This window comes from Pagrus pagrus, assembly GCF_965226575.1.
Source record: "Pagrus pagrus genome assembly, chromosome: 1".
Taxonomy (NCBI): Eukaryota; Metazoa; Chordata; class Actinopteri; order Spariformes; family Sparidae; genus Pagrus; species Pagrus pagrus.
In genome coordinates this window covers 2,788,686-2,804,448 of record NC_140185.1, presented here as the reverse complement: position 1 = coordinate 2,804,448, position 15,763 = coordinate 2,788,686, and the positions used below count along the sequence as shown (strand labels likewise).

General features: G+C 40.2%; 1 protein-coding gene across 3 annotated transcripts in view; it reads left to right on the top strand.

The window, feature by feature from the left end:
• Window positions 1-221: 221 nt before the first annotated feature.
• Window positions 222-15,763, top strand: part of LOC311259547 (apoptosis regulator BAX) — a 29,793-nt gene continuing 14,251 nt past the window's right edge. For 2 of the 3 annotated variants that reach the window (XM_084356776.1, XM_084356775.1), the window contains exons 1-5: window positions 222-446; window positions 3,587-3,635; window positions 4,353-4,514; window positions 5,211-5,343; window positions 10,633-10,737. In XM_084356776.1, coding sequence (XP_084212902.1) covers window positions 380-446; window positions 3,587-3,635; window positions 4,353-4,514; window positions 5,211-5,343; window positions 10,633-10,737 — 516 coding nt within the window. In that variant the 5' untranslated portion in view covers window positions 222-379. Of the gene's footprint in view, window positions 447-3,586; window positions 3,636-4,352; window positions 4,515-5,210; window positions 5,344-6,319; window positions 6,452-10,632; window positions 10,738-15,763 lie in introns of those variants that run through there. The other variant, XM_084356777.1, reaches the window with a different exon arrangement.

The following is a 15,763-nucleotide window of genomic DNA, read 5'->3' as shown; positions in this document are numbered from 1 at the left end:
ACTCTGCCTGTAGCAGAGTGACGATTATCACAAGGAATCCCTCACTCAGTCCCCATACAGTCGGCTTTTCATATTACAGATCATCATATGGGCCCACGTCTGCAGCAGAACATTCTCATCTTGACAGTGTGTGGCTACTTCTTTCTCAACTGTGCGAGTGTGTGGAGGGGTGTGGAGGGGGAGGGGTGGGGGATGAGGCGTGCCAGCCGGTACTGTGCGTTTCCGTGTCACTTCCTCGTTCCTCTGTGGAAGGTGAAAACTTTTCACGGAACAGTCGCGTTAAGACGACTGACTGTATTCGGCTGAGCTAGCGCTAAATGTCGGAAGCAAGCATTTAATTCCTCCTTCATCGCTCCGAACTGACGGAAAGTTTGAAGCCATGGCGGACAGCCGAGAAGAGGAGCGGAAAGGAGACCAGGAGCCTCAGGGCGCCGCGGGTGGGGAAGGTATGTGAAGCCATATCAGGCTTACACAAGTGAAGCGAATGGCCGTTTTCACTTGGACACTTCAAACTTCGTCGCATTTTCACGATGTAGGTTCCAGATAACACCACCTTTAATGTCGTCGTTGGAGGCACCGGTGTGTTGGTGGAGTGTGTTGACGAGTCTCGTCGATGTGCGTTTCTCTTACCTTAACCTGGAAATAAGCCTGTCCCTGTCCCTCTGTCCTTGTCCCTGTCCCTCTGTCCCTGTCCCTGCTCCACCTGACTCCAGTCTCAGTCTAACCCCGACAAGCTATCTCTGCAATCACTAACACAACATACGTCGATGCGTAATGTATGTTGCTGGGGAGTACACTACGTCATTTGAGACATGAACTTTAGCCTAATTAGCCGTTATCTGGTTCAAAAAGACTTATTCGTGTAGGTAATAGCTTCACCTGTCTCATAGTTTACCCAGCAGCCTTCAAACAACAGCAGAACTGTGCTGCTAAGAGCTGAACACTGCTGGGAAAGTGTTGAAATAGTTGCTCGGCTATATGCTGATTTAAGTGTGCGTTGTAAAGAACCGAAAGGGCCTTGTATCTGCTCTGTCGGCCAATTTGGGCCTGCTGATAAACAAGGTTATAAAAATGTCTTGTCCTCATTACATAACAATGATAGTTGTTAGCTAGCAGAGTAGCTGTTCATGTTCACGGACTGAGAGAAATGTCGCCCTGCTGATGTCCAGCGTGATGACAGAGACACTGGGAGACTGAGTGAGTGTGCACTCAACCTGGAGTTTTAAATGTGGAAATCTGCAACCTTCCTTTAAGGGCACAGCATCCAGTACAGAACAGGGCATGCCAAGCTGGCCGTGTGGTAGAAGGGGCACTACTGGGACAGTCTGGAGCGCTTTACGTTAACTGGGCTGTTAATAAAGATTTTAGAAAGTAAATATAAAACTGTAGTTACTGTGTTAAACCATTTATTGTCAAACTATTGCCTAAACAATATTTGATCACGCAAAAGTAAGACATAGGGCGGCAAGATATGCTACAAATCCATCCTGAAATTATTTTGACATATACTACTATCACAATATGATTCACGATAAGTTGGAATGATCATTTTTGTAGTTTGTAGTTTGCAATTTTTCATTTTCAGACAGTACTATTAAAAACGAGATGATGTGACATTTGTTGGGGTCCGTACTAAATAAACATGCTTTCTCACATCTGGAGAACTCTGGAGATTTGTCGTGCAGGAGAATACTGCAGCACTAAAGTAGGGTTGGGTCCATTGTGATTGATATGTCGTAGACAACTAAGCCCACGTCCATCTTAACATTGTTATTTAAAAGGAAACCCTTACCTTGCCAGAGAGCGCAGAAAGTGACTGTGTTCCCTCAGAGATGCTGTCAGGCAGGAGTTGTCGTTGCTGGTCAATGCACTCAGTCATGTTTCGTTTATTTTTTTCTGGGTTATTAAACCAGCACAGTTAGGCGAACACAAGACGCTCGATTCTGTAAGTGCCAGCAGTGATTCTTTTCTGTGGGAGATTGCAAATGTGTTCCTAGCATACGAATCCTGCTACTGTTATTTACATTATTTTAGCTTAGCTTCTTTAGTATAGCTTGTCATTACAGATGTGTGCTTCAGATACAAAGACATTTGTAAACCTTAGTCGATCTGCTTGCTCCCTTTTCTGGTGACCAGAGTTTTCTTGGGTGATGGAGGTTGCAACTCCTTCTAATGGGACACTACCTCAAATGTAGAAAGACATAGTAAACATTAAATGTACAGCGCTGGTAAGCCTGTTTCCCAGTAGGAAAGGGGAAAATACTAATGTTTTAACACTATTTAAACACAGTTTAAACTATTTGTTATCAGTTGATGATATTTATAACATCTGGCAGCTCACATGAAAAAGTGATGGAAAATGACTCTCTAAAAACACTACTTTTCTAAATTGGGCATGGATACAATCCTTTTTGTCTTTTACTGCATGAGCAGGTGGAGAAGGGACATGGGTTACCGACCAAACATTCCATAAGAATGATTACTGTTGGTATATAGAGCTATTTCACACTTATTTTAACTTACAGCAGCTTTATTTTTTCAGAATTATTTGTTGTTTTTTTTGTCCGGTGTTGTTTGTTGCTGCCACCGTGATAAATAAATATTTGCTCAGTTTCTTGTTATAGATATTAATTATTTTTGTTTTAACACATTCTTTTCATATTATAACAGAGAGTTTTGTGTTATAAAGTTAGATTTTTCTTATTATTAATGTTGTTCCAGTTTTTAAGACAGTAGGTAGGTGGTAGCTAGCTAGGTATGTAGGTAAAACAGTTTGTGAGAAAGGACCCAGTTCCACAGCCTCTTGACTTTTGAAAGATTTATCCTGATTCCTAGAATTGGAAGAGTTTTTATACAGAGGAGAATCGTATTAACATATGTAACATGGCGTAGTTGGTTATCTCTCCTGGACATTTGCTTTGCTGTTCTTAGGTAGAGTCCAAACTGATTCAGATGAGTAGGAGCTACGTCAGGCTTCCTCTATGCTTACATGAAACAACTTATTTCAACAGTCATGCTGAACTTGCACAATAGCTGCTGTAAACAATTGGATGTGAAATGGTACTGTATGTGTGAAAACAAGGAGCACATTCTCCACTTCATATGCTTTACATCAGAGGTTACAAAAGTCAAAATATAAGTTAGAATAAATCACTAGTTCTTATGTAAAATTGTAACCACACTACAAGCAAAATTATTCCATTTTAAAATGAAACCCAAGTTCGTCACTTTTTCTTCTTACGTTGGGGCAGCTGTGGCTCAGGAGGTAGATTGGTCATCCAGTAATTGGAAGGTCGCTGGTTCAAATCCCCAGCTCTCCCAGCCACTTGCCGAAATATCCTTGAGCCAGATACCTCAGCCATCAGTGTATGAATGTGGGTGTGAATGGGTGAATGTGACAAGCCTTGTAAAACGCTTTGAGAGGTCAGTACAAGCACTATAGAAATGCCAAAGTCCATTGACCTTTTCCCATTATAACAGGATGAGTTGATATACTGATTTTCTTGTTTTTCTGTACATTTAAGCAAACATTGCTCTCAATGATTGAAATAATTGTAGATATTAATTAGTCTTCTCATTGCTCCAGATGTCATCGATGATCCCATCCTGGAGCAAGGAGCAGTGGTACTTAGAGGGTAAGTCTCATCATAACAACTGGATAAACAACAACAATAAGAATAATGATGATAATGAAGATACTATTATTATTATTATTATTGTTATTATTATTATCCTTGTTTACAGCCATTGAAAAAGGAATAAACATTGAAGTATAATATAACATTGTTTATACCATTGTTAGATAACAATAATATAACCAAGATTATATGAAAGCATGTGTGACCTTGTGGAAATCAGGCCAAGTGACCGAACAACTATTGTAACTTGATTTTAAAGCAAGAGGTAACTACCAAGATATTACACCCAGGTTTGTGTGCAGCATAAAAATCCACTTCAAGAGATTTAACTTGCTTTAGACACATAATCCATCTAGGGCTGGGCAATATTACATTAATCCAAACTTTTTTCTGCATAATATGTGAATTGTTGTAAAATTCATCTTTTTACAACATGCATATCACCAGGGATGTGTGAAGACATTTTTTTTTCAAGAGAAAAAAAGGGGCACTCACCCCAACCACACTTTCTCTATTTGAATGTGTTTTTATATATATTCATATTTGGGCCCTCTTTTGAACCAGGGCTTGGGATAGCTGTCCTGGTGTTCCACCGCTGTCAGCAGCCCTGGCATCCATCCATCAATATTGACTGCAAAGAGATCTTCTCTTAAAGCAATGTCATTGTAAGTGATAGAAGACAGAATCCACAGTCATTCTGTGTATATGTCCTAGGTATGTGATTGAACGTATAAACACAGAGGAGCCCGATCGACACGTCTCATCTCAGGATCTGGGAGGAAGGCCAGATGAACAAAGGGATCCACAAATCAAAGAAGTGGTGGAACATCTGCTCAAGATTGCGGATGAGTTGAACAGGAACGCTGAGCTCCAACGGTAAGCTGTGCATCATGTACAAAAACAGCTGGCGGAACACACCAGTTAACTGATCCATTAGTTATTGGTTAATCATTGTTCAACAATGGTCACAGAGCTTGAATTTGTTACAGTAGCTCAACACTGAAGCTGTTTGATTGTTGACACAGCTGTTGTGGGGTAATTGCAGAATGAAAAACCTCAGTCACACTGACCATGACCACAGTTTTGCAGGTCACACAGGAACTAGGGATATACCTGTATGAAATTTTCATGCTATGAATATTGTGGCCAAAAATACAGTCAACTGTAATGTCATATTATCACAAAAAACATCATACTTTCCTGAAATATTACTATTTGAGCTGAAGTATATTAAAAATTACCATACACAGTGTTTACCGTGGACTCTATTGCCACTGTTTGAGTTTGCAAAATAACTACCATGAAAAACATGTTGAACACCATGAAATCCAAATCAAACTGCTGATAAAGGCAGGAGCACTGAGTTGTGTTCATGATGGTAGTTATGGTAATGATGGTAATAGAAATGATGGTGGTTATTTTACTGTCAGTATGTTTCAGCACAGTAAATGGTAAACAGTTTACCAGAACAACAACACTTGAGATCTAAGTTCCATTTCAGAGAAATCCACCAAGAAGTGAAATCAAATCAAAACATTGTTACTATTAATTCTTTACATTTCTTTCTGTCAGGCTTGTCAACCAGGTTCAGGGCAACTGTGCTAAGGACATCTTCATGAAGGTGGCCAGGAGCATCTTTGCTGATGGCATTAACTGGGGTCGAGTGGTGGCTCTCTTCCATCTGGCCTACAGACTCATATACAAGGTAATACAGAAACAGATACCTCATAGAGCAGTGCAATTCAACAGGGCTACAATTGTTCTAGAATTTTATAGTCAGGTACCATTTTATGTTTTTATTAAGATGCAGTGTTTGTAGTAACATGTTACAAAAATAACGTGCGTCAGTAATGTATTACTTCAAGCAATAACTAATTTGACACATTTCTTTAAGGATTTGTGGTAATATGCATACTGCTACCATGTCCAGTAACCACCCGAAATAAATGAAATATAGATGTTTTTCAGCCTGGTCAGCCCCACCATGGAGCCTGTGACCCGTTAAAGCCATTCAAAGCAGCTCCTAATTATATAAATTAGGGGTGTAACAATTCACCGTTATGAATCAGAAATTGGTTTTAAAGTTAAAGATACGACTACACCCATATGCTGACCTCTGGATCGATCTAAATGTACTGCGAACTGGTCAATGGCCCAATTTCAAAGTTATGAATCGGTTGAGTGAAGCTGCTATGCGCCTACTTCCTCACAGTGTCTTTTCAAACTCACGTAAAAGTTCAAAGGTCAGCGCAAGACTCTCGTGAGATGCATCACAGTAACGTTATCGTTGCCCGCCAGGTAAAAACAAAACAAACATGTCCTTTGTAGAACAGAGTTTAAGTACAATGGTAAGACAAGAAGATTAAACACTTTTTCCAGCCACTTTAGCCACAACTCGGCGAGGTTTAAGGTAATCACACATCTATAGCCCACTTTATTGCTAAGGACTTACAACCTGTCTGCTTTCGAATGTGTTGCTATCATTAGCTGTATTCTGTGACTGCCGGTAGTACTGCACACTGTTTGTCTACTGAAATTATCCACTGAAATGAACCATACTACTGACAGTTGCTGCACAGTGCACACTGTTCAGTTAATCAAACCTTTGAGTTTGTTGTCAGTAGTAAACATCTGTCTGATTGTTAATCATAGGTGTGATTTTATACACTGATCATTACTAGAAAGCAGAGGATACAGTCAGGGACATCCAGTTCAGAGAGGTCCAATGCAGACAGATCCAGCTCAGAGAGACCCTGCTCATGGAGACCCAGACAACAGGATAGTTGTTCCTCAGATCCAGGATGAGACGACAGGTGTGTTTTTTAATAGGGCTGTGTTTAAAAATCGATACGGCAATATATCGCAATATACTGCATCGATGTCCAGCTTATCAATCTAATGAGATGTGATGTATTAAGACTACACGGATCGTACACAGCAACTTGTATTTCAGCTCTGTTTTTACATTTTCAGTAAACTATGTGGAATATAGGAATATATGGCAGTATGCATCGTATCGCACTGTATTGTAATATATTCATATTGTGATCCATGTATCAAGAAAGGTATCGTATTGTGAAGTCCTTGCCAATACCCTGCCCTATAGGTCTCCCTGGTCGTTTATGAAATATCTATTTGAAGCTAAGCAATGACACTTTTGTAGAATTGGCTTATTCTAATTTATAATAGAAAGTGAATGTCTACATGAAACAAAGAATTGTATAGGATTTAATGGTATTGTACCGAAACCGGATCAGATCAATATGTAGCGAATTGTTCCATAACAAAAAGTATCATCCCTGAATTGTATCGTAGCCCATGTATCTAGATACATATCGGATCATCTTATATGGAGAGTAGCACACCCCTAATATAAATGTTTTAACCTTTGATCATATTGACATACTATACATGGTTAGATTGGTTCGATTCTCCACAGTTCAGTCGTTGAGTTCATTTAACAGAAACCAGACGAATAATTCATTCAGACATGGTAAGGAAAAGAGACAAAAAAGTGGTGACCTACATTTGAAGCAGTCAATAAGTTTTAATTTGGGTCCATTCCCTGATAATTTATAGTCCTTTAGTCCACAAGGGAGGGTGGGTGATACCACAAAATTTGGTTTCGATCCGATACAAAGTATTTCAAGGCCAATATCGCCGATACCGATACTTTTTATTATGAAAACACCAGATAGTTTTTAAAGGCAAAATAACAAAAATATTGATTTTATTAATGTAAAGTGAAATTGCATACATCTAAAAAGGTTTTTATATGTAATAATAATAACAATATAATAATAATAGTAATGTAACTTTACTTTTAAAAAGGTTACTATTTTCAGCCATTTTCATATTTCAGGTTTGAGATTTTTATTTTTTTTTTCAGTTTCATTACAATAATTCATTTAGATAAGTTCCAATGGGCTCAATATATTATTTGGATGTCTGAATATAGTATGCTATATTTAATCAGTTTGACTAAACATTTATTTTACTGTATATACCTGGATATTCCCTGTCTCCCTGAAAAGACTTTGCCAGTGAACTCTGTCTGTGTCTCAGTGTCGGGGGTCTGTGTGTGGATGAGGCATTTTCTTCCTCCTCCTTTCTTCTCTGCTGCAGCTCCATGTTCTCTTTCTCGTGTTTTTCTCGTTTTTTTATGTGTTAAAATAAGTTTGTGGTGTAGCCACAGTAGTGAACAGCTTTCCTGCAAATATCATGTTTTCTTTTATGGCTGTGAAGTAGCTCCAAACGACGACAGCAGAGCAGTGGAGAGGAGAAGAAATATACATTTAAATGAGCAACGTATATATATTTCTATCGATCCAATTGACACTTAAATCGATCTACAAAAGGAGTATGTCGTATTGGTAGTATTGATATTTTGGATCGATCTGCCCACCCCAACCGTGAGGGTCCACTAATCAAAAGAATCAAAGGGTTTTTCATCAAATAAATCCAAGTTGTGAATATTGTCCTTTGAAGTCATTCGCTGTCTGCCAACTTCATTCATCAAACAACACACTTTTGACAGGAGACATATTTTCACAGAAACAATACTACCCTTCTCCATTTCATAATACTGTGGGGTTTTTTTTGGTGAAAGCAAAAGAAGTGTAATCTGTAATACATTACTCTACACAGACAGTTATATTGTAAAGTAACTTATTACTATTTTCAACAATTTAATGTTCACCCTGTAACCAAAAACATGCTGCAACCCCACAAGAGAACTCAGAGTCACATTCTGCAGTTCATAACTTAAGAAAACTTTAGAATGAAAATATCTGGGCTGCCCCAGCACACAGCAGCATAGAGTATAGCACTGGCCAACACAGACTCATAAAACATCCTGAGCATAGTCCAGCAGATGTTGAATGACCTCAATCGTCTCAGAAAATACAGACGACTCTGTCCCTCCCTGTAGAGGCCGTTAGTGTTCTTAACCCAGTCCAGTTTATTATCAGTGTGGACTCCCAGATACTTATAATCCTCCACAATGTCCACACTGACCCCCTGGATGGTCAACGGCACCTTGGTCCTCCTCAGATCCACAACCAGTTCCTTGGTCTTTGTCACATTGAACTGTAGATGGTTCCGCTCACACCATGTGACAAAGTTGTCCACAGTAGTCCTGTACTCATCCTCAGCACCTTCACTGATACATCCAGCTATTGCTGAGCCATCCGAGAACTTGTGTAGATGACAAGTCTCTGTGCAGTAGTTGAAGTCCGTGGTGTAGAGGTTGAAGAGGAAGGGAGAGAGGACAGTTCCTGTGTGGCCCCGGCGTTGCTGACCACTCTGTCTGATACACAGTGTTGTAAGCGCACATACTGTGGTCTGCCAGTCAGATAGTCAATAATCCAGGTCACAAGGGGGGAATCCACCTGCATTGCTGTCAGCTTCTCACCCAGTAGAGCCGGACGGATGGTGTTGAATGCACTGGAGAAGTCAAAAAACACAACTACAACAATGTGTGTATATATATATATATATATATATATATATATATGTGTGTGTGTGTGTGTGTGTGTGTGTGTGTAAACAAAAAGACAAAAGTATTTACAGAAAGAGCCATGAGCAAAGTAGCAGTGTGTGTATGCATGTTTGTGATATACAGTGTGTGCTGAGTGTGTGTTATGTTGGTTTATGAGAGTTTATTGTCCGAATGGCCTGAGGGAAGAAGCTCCTCCTCAGATGCTCAGTCCTGGCCATGACACTGTGTAGGTGCTTGCCAGAAGGCAGCTTCACAAACAGTTCATGGTCAGGGTGGTGAATGTCCGTCATGATCCTGGTCGCTCTGGACCTGGACCACCTGGTGTAAATGTCCTGAAGGCAGGGCAATGCAGTTCTAGTGATGTGCTCAGCACATCGGATCACTCTATGGAGAGATTTCTGGTCCTGGGCGCAGCAGTTGTTGTACCAGGTGGTGATGGTTCCAGAGATGACAGACTGGATGGCGGCAGAGAAGAAGGTTTTCTGCAGCCCTGTGGAGATCTTAAATTTCCTCAGTCGTCTGAGGTGATACAGGCGCTGCCTAGCCTTCTTCACTAGTGAGATGATATGGGTTGTCCATGTTAGGTCCTCAGAGATATGAACTCTGAGGTACCTATAGCTGGACACCTTCTCCACCGGGGTCCCGTAGATCTGTAGTGGTGTGTAATGGGACCTCTGCTTCTCCCTCCTGAAATCTACCACCATCTCCTTGGTCTTGGTGATGTTCAGGTCCAGGTTGTTGGTGTTGCACCATGATGTCAGCAACTCCACCTCTTCCAAGTAAGCCGTCTCCATGTTGTTGGAGATCAGGCCAATCACCACTGTGTCATCCGCAAATTTCTTAATGGTGTTGGTGCTGTGTGGCTATACAATCATGGGTGTACAGGGAGTAGAGCAGGGGGCTCAGGACGCAGCCTTAGGGGGCGCCCGTGTTCAGGGTGCAGGTGCTGGAGGTGCAATTCCCAATCTTCACCACCTGTGGTCTGCCGGTCAGAAAGTTCAAGGCCCAGAAACAGAGTGAAGATCCGTCAATGTGGACAAATGATCACTAGTAGGATCAGCATGCATGGCTCTGAATGGTTCTCAATTTTAATATATTTTTTTCTTGAAAAAGATACAGGAAGCATAAAAGATAAATGAAATGTTATATTTCTTAGGTCAGCATGTAAAACACCGCACAGATAGGCCAGTCAGTTCTGCTTTCAGACATCAGTCTGATATCTGCTAGCTACATATAGTGTTGGCTATGCAGCAGGTAGGAACAGACTGAGCAAAGAACATTCTTCAATCTGCTCAGTTGACTCTGGTGGCTTCACCTCTCTGAACCAGAGCTGTTGCCTTATCAACAGAAACACAAACTGTAGTATTTTTCAGTGTGTCCTTGTATAATATTGATGCCACTGTGAAATAAACAGAAAAGCTAACAAGCTAGAGTCATGATAGTGACATATAGTGAAATAATTGCAGTCACAGTTTTTGTTTCTCTTCTTTCAAGGCACTGACCACCAACCATGTAGACAACATCAGGACAATCATAAGCTGGGTTCTCCAGGTCGTCAGAGAGCAGCTCTACTCCTGGATCGTACAGCAGGGAGGCTGGGTGAGTGATGCATCATCCGTGATGATCTGTCAGTTGTGTGATGATTCATTTAAAATATGGATGTAAGGCTTTATGGCAGTGATACTCAACTTGTGGCCCACCAGCCGCCATTTTCAAATTTACAATATAAATTAAATAATTCACACATGGATTTTTTTGTTTGTTTAGACCAGTGGTCCTCAACCTCGTTTGGGCCAGCCCCTTATCCATCATAAAGGGTCCTCATCGCTGCCCATCAAACAAAATGAAGGACAAGGGCTCTATTTTACACCTGGTGCAAAGCGTCGCACAGCACAGCGCAATGTCATTGCTAGTTTCAGACCGACGCAGTAGTTATTTTCACGCCCAGCATCCACGTTGTGCTAGTAGCAAATGAACCTGCACGCACATGCACCCCTGGGTGTGTTGGTCTTAAAATTAGGTTTTGTCAAGCACACTGATGGTGCATTGCTATCTTGACGCAGCAGAAAGTGACTGTGCCATAGACCAGCAACAGGCTGGTCTAAAGTCAAAGGAGCAGTTTGTATCAGCTATTTAAAGGTGATGCATTATTCAGATAATAAAATGCACCTACATAGGCAGGTTCAAAATGTGTATTTATATTTTTTTATCATATCACATTTATTTGTATTATTATTTTATTTATTTATTTGTTTATATTTCTTATTATATTATTATTTTGTAGCATATCATTAGAAAGCATTAAAAAGCACCTCATTGAGTGCCAAATAACAGATTTGATTTAAGTAGATAGGAATGAGTTGAGTTATTATAACTTTCACAAGTTACATTCATAGATTTCTTTTTAACTGATTTTACTCATTATCATGACAGCTGTAGCCTAAAATATATGTATTGCTGAGATCTACTGTACTGATTATTTCCCCTTAATTTAATGAACAACTTTCCATTTAAACTTAACTCTTCCCCATTTTTAGTTTCACATTTCATGTTTCCCTTGTCTTATTTCCATTGCTATTTACAATTTCATCTTTATAGCTTTCAGTTTGAGCATTTCCATTTCAGTTTTTGCATTTTAATTTAACTTTTTTCATTTACTCACCATAGCTTACATTTTCAGATTATCATTTTACATTTTCTTTGTTTTAAGTTTATTGATGACCTGATTGTTTTTAGTTGTGTAGTAAAACAATCATCTTTAAATTGTATTTATTTTACTTTTAGTTTTCCAATAGGATTTTGACTTTTAATAGTGGCTAAGATGATCTTCCATACAGAGGATGCTCTAAGCGCTCTGAAACTGAAACAGAGAACATCCATTTCTGACAGAATTTATGAACGCACTACATTTTAATGCTCATCAAACAGCGGACTAATGGTGATTCTTAATCATCAACTCATGTTTGTATAGTTAACGACGTAACACTCCTGAGGTGGTTCAAGGAACCTAAAAAAGAAGGAAGACACAGACACGACGCTATGGAAGGTGACTCCAGAGCTACCTGAGAGATTTCCAAGATTTTCTATTTGACTCAAGAGGCGTCACTCTGATATTTTTTAATTTAGACTTCAGAGCTACTGTAACTAGCTGCCACTCGTGCGGCACCATCTTGCCACCTGTTGGCCAACTGTGGTACCAAAACTTGAACTACATATTTTTTGTTTATGTTTGGGATCCTGAAGAGGAGTTATTAAGATTCTCAGTCATCCAGGTCATGGTAATTCTAAGTGCTATATCATAGGCAATTGGACTTGTTTCAGTTTCTTGAAGAAGTTTCCCCTCTCATCCAAGAGGCTTCTTCAGAGAACTGAAGAAGCCTTTTGTTTCCTAGGATATAGCACTTTGAAGTCAAACTCATCACTTTGTGGTGGGTTTTATATTGTGCACAAACTGTATGACACACTGGTGACCTACAATTCTTTTGTGTGGTTAGTCCATTTTATTTCTTCTGATGTCTCAAAATACCTAGTTGTTGGAAATAATAAGGCTCAATGTTCTGACAGGCACAGGCCTTACAGTCAGCTGCTACGAAGTAGATGCAACTATCAACTTGTCTTGCAGTGAATTTCTGGTGTAAACTTGCAAACACCCCCAGAGACCACCTCAATGCACCCCTTTTCACAAGTGTTGCTTCCAGCGCCCTACCACATTCTCCTAATGCCACCTAGGGGGTAGTACAACTCCCTATGAGAAACACTGGTTTAGACCATTAAGTAAAGATTCAGAAATGCCACTGACTGACTGATGTGCCAGTTTTGTATGATAAATTAGGCTGTTAAACAGGAACTAAACCCCAAAACCACTTTTTTCAGCTGAAAAACAATGAATGTGCATGTTTCGTAATGTTGTTGATTTATTCAGGTCCATATATTGGCATTTACTGCAAAGTATTTGAATTCTACATATTATGTTATAAATATGCTTTGATTGCCCTCTACAGGTTGAAACCTGGCTATTGCAGCAGGATTTTGCTATAACTGCCGCCTCTCTGGGCAGACTGTGGGAGAACAGTATCAAAGAAGAAGTGATTAGTAATTAAACATGCCTATGGTAACAACCCAATAGCTGGGATTAAATGCTAAAAGTTTATTGCAAACCACTTCAAATATATTTACATTCCTATATAATGTGTCATATCACGTTCACATTACAGACTTTTATATTGAGAGGGAGAGGTGATGGTGGTGGAGTTACAGCACAGGAAGCTGTCTGCAATTTAAAACTTTGTTTCAACAGTTGTGTGAGTGTCAAACAAATTAATATTTTTAAGGAGACCTTGGGACAATCTCCAGCCTCTTTTGTGGCAACAAAACCGGGTGTCTTTGACTTGGAAGTTGTGGCATCTCCATCTAGGTTTTGTGGCAACACACCTAGGTGTTTTGGACCGAGAAGTTGCAGCATCTCCAGCTGGGTTTTGTGGCAACAAGCAAATATGTTAGCTAATAACATGATGGTGTGTATGTCTATGTGTGTGTGGTGGTATTGAGGGGCTGGAGGGGACAAATGCAGCTGCAGGAGGCAGCATGAAAGAGTGAATGAGCGTGTCTTACTACCCCCTGCCATCCCTGCCCATGTTGAGGCATTTTTCGAATTTCCAGAGTAGAGGCACATTAGCTAAGCCTCTGGGGTTTAGTTACTCTTTCATAAGAGAGCAGGATGCCCTCTGCATTATAGGCTGTGCAAAGTGCACTAGGATCAGATGGTGAACTGTGCAGGCCAGACAACTATTGACTAAAGAGGAGCAAAAGTTACAAAGTTATGAGGATAATTCTGATCACATAAATGTGTATTTTACACTTAAAGAGCTTTAATATCAGGGTTTTTCCTGGCTCAAAATGAGATGGAGGTGCTACCATCCCAGTGTTGTCCCTATATGCACCTAGCCTTTTTTTACAGTAGGAGAGGTGGAGGAGAGGAGAGGAGAGGAGAAGTGGAGCCGTCATATTATTTTGCACTACGGACACTTCATATCTGTTGTTCTTTTTAAACAACAGAGGGCGCAATCGTACCGCTCAAGAAGACATCCCCGTTATTATGGGTCCCACCTGAGTTCTTATAAGACCTGTCTCTTCCTCCTCCTCTGGTAATATCTGATTTCGGAGGTGTTTGAGCTGTAGTAACACCTCTTAACACCAACACACTGACCTCTCTCCCGGACTTCGCAGCTCTTCACTCCAAGAGTGTCTCTTGTTAGGCGGAGCAAACAGGCCACCTGTCCGCTGGGTGGGCTGCTCTGGTGTTGCTCTGCCACCCGGCCTGTCTCCTTAACCCAACAAGTGACACTGCAGCTCATTGGATGTTGTTGCTGTGTTTACCAGAGGGGAAGTTATGGCTCACAAACCAACAGCGAGAAAAACACTTTAGAATAGAATGAAAGCAGAAGTACATCAAGTAAAAAGTAAAAACAAATTGTATACGAATAACAAATGCTGTTCACATCACATTTATTATTAAAGTCATCTGATGACTAAATGATGATTATGATTAAATTTACATTTACCTGATGATGTCAGAACAACGATTATGACAACAAGCATCGGGTAGATGTCAACACTGAAGCAAGCAGTGCTGAACACGGACTCTGCATTATCATTCTCGCAGAAAGGAAAAAACTGTCCTGCAGCTTTACACGATTGTTGCACAGTAATATTAAAGCAAACGCAGTCATTTGATAGGAATATGCAACGAAACACATATCTGTGAAAAACACAACATTTGGAAGATCAAAGTTGAAAGATGGTATGTGTACCACATGACCCGATTTTCTTTATCCTTGCTGCCTTTTTTGTGTGATGCGCAACAGCTATTTCATAATAGTTATTCATAAAAGACTGTCATGAATGTAAGTTATTTTATCATTGATAGTGTTGTTAAATTCAAGTAAATTCACACTTTTTAATAATACAACACTGCAGGGTTACAGCACTACTTTTGGTGTCCAACTCAGGAATTCATGTAGCTGTCCCCACCAAAGTTGATATTAGATTTTCATCCCAGCAGGTTTGAATTTTCAGATCACACCTCATTTGTACTTTACGGCACACTTTGCAAACGGACAAAAAATATTTTGTGTGCGCATGTGTACCATGCTTTCAACTGACCCAGGCAAACACTTTTGATACACTTTTGGTATTGATACAGCCAGACTCGGACTCTGTGACACAAAGCTGGGGAGATAGGTCTGGCTTTGTGAGACTAAGTTTGCCCTGATAAGCATAAACAATGTATACTGGTATATCTGGGTATCTTATTGTCAAAGGTAAAAATGGAATGTGCTGCTTCTGACACGTGAGCAAAATAAAAAGTTGACAGCACTGGCTGTGATTCAGACAACGAGGCCTTTTGTTATTATCCTCAAAGTATGGGGCATTCATAAGCCTCAGCTACAGGAATAAAAAGTGATGTTAAATCACACAAACGTAGGCTTTGTGTAAATACACTCCTATTTACTGAACAACATGATAGCCTAGCGTTACTCCTCGTCCTGTCTTGTACACTGACTCTGATCCTCTCAATCCCTGCTCTCTTCCTCCTCTTGTGCTTGTGCACTTCTTTCAGACCTGG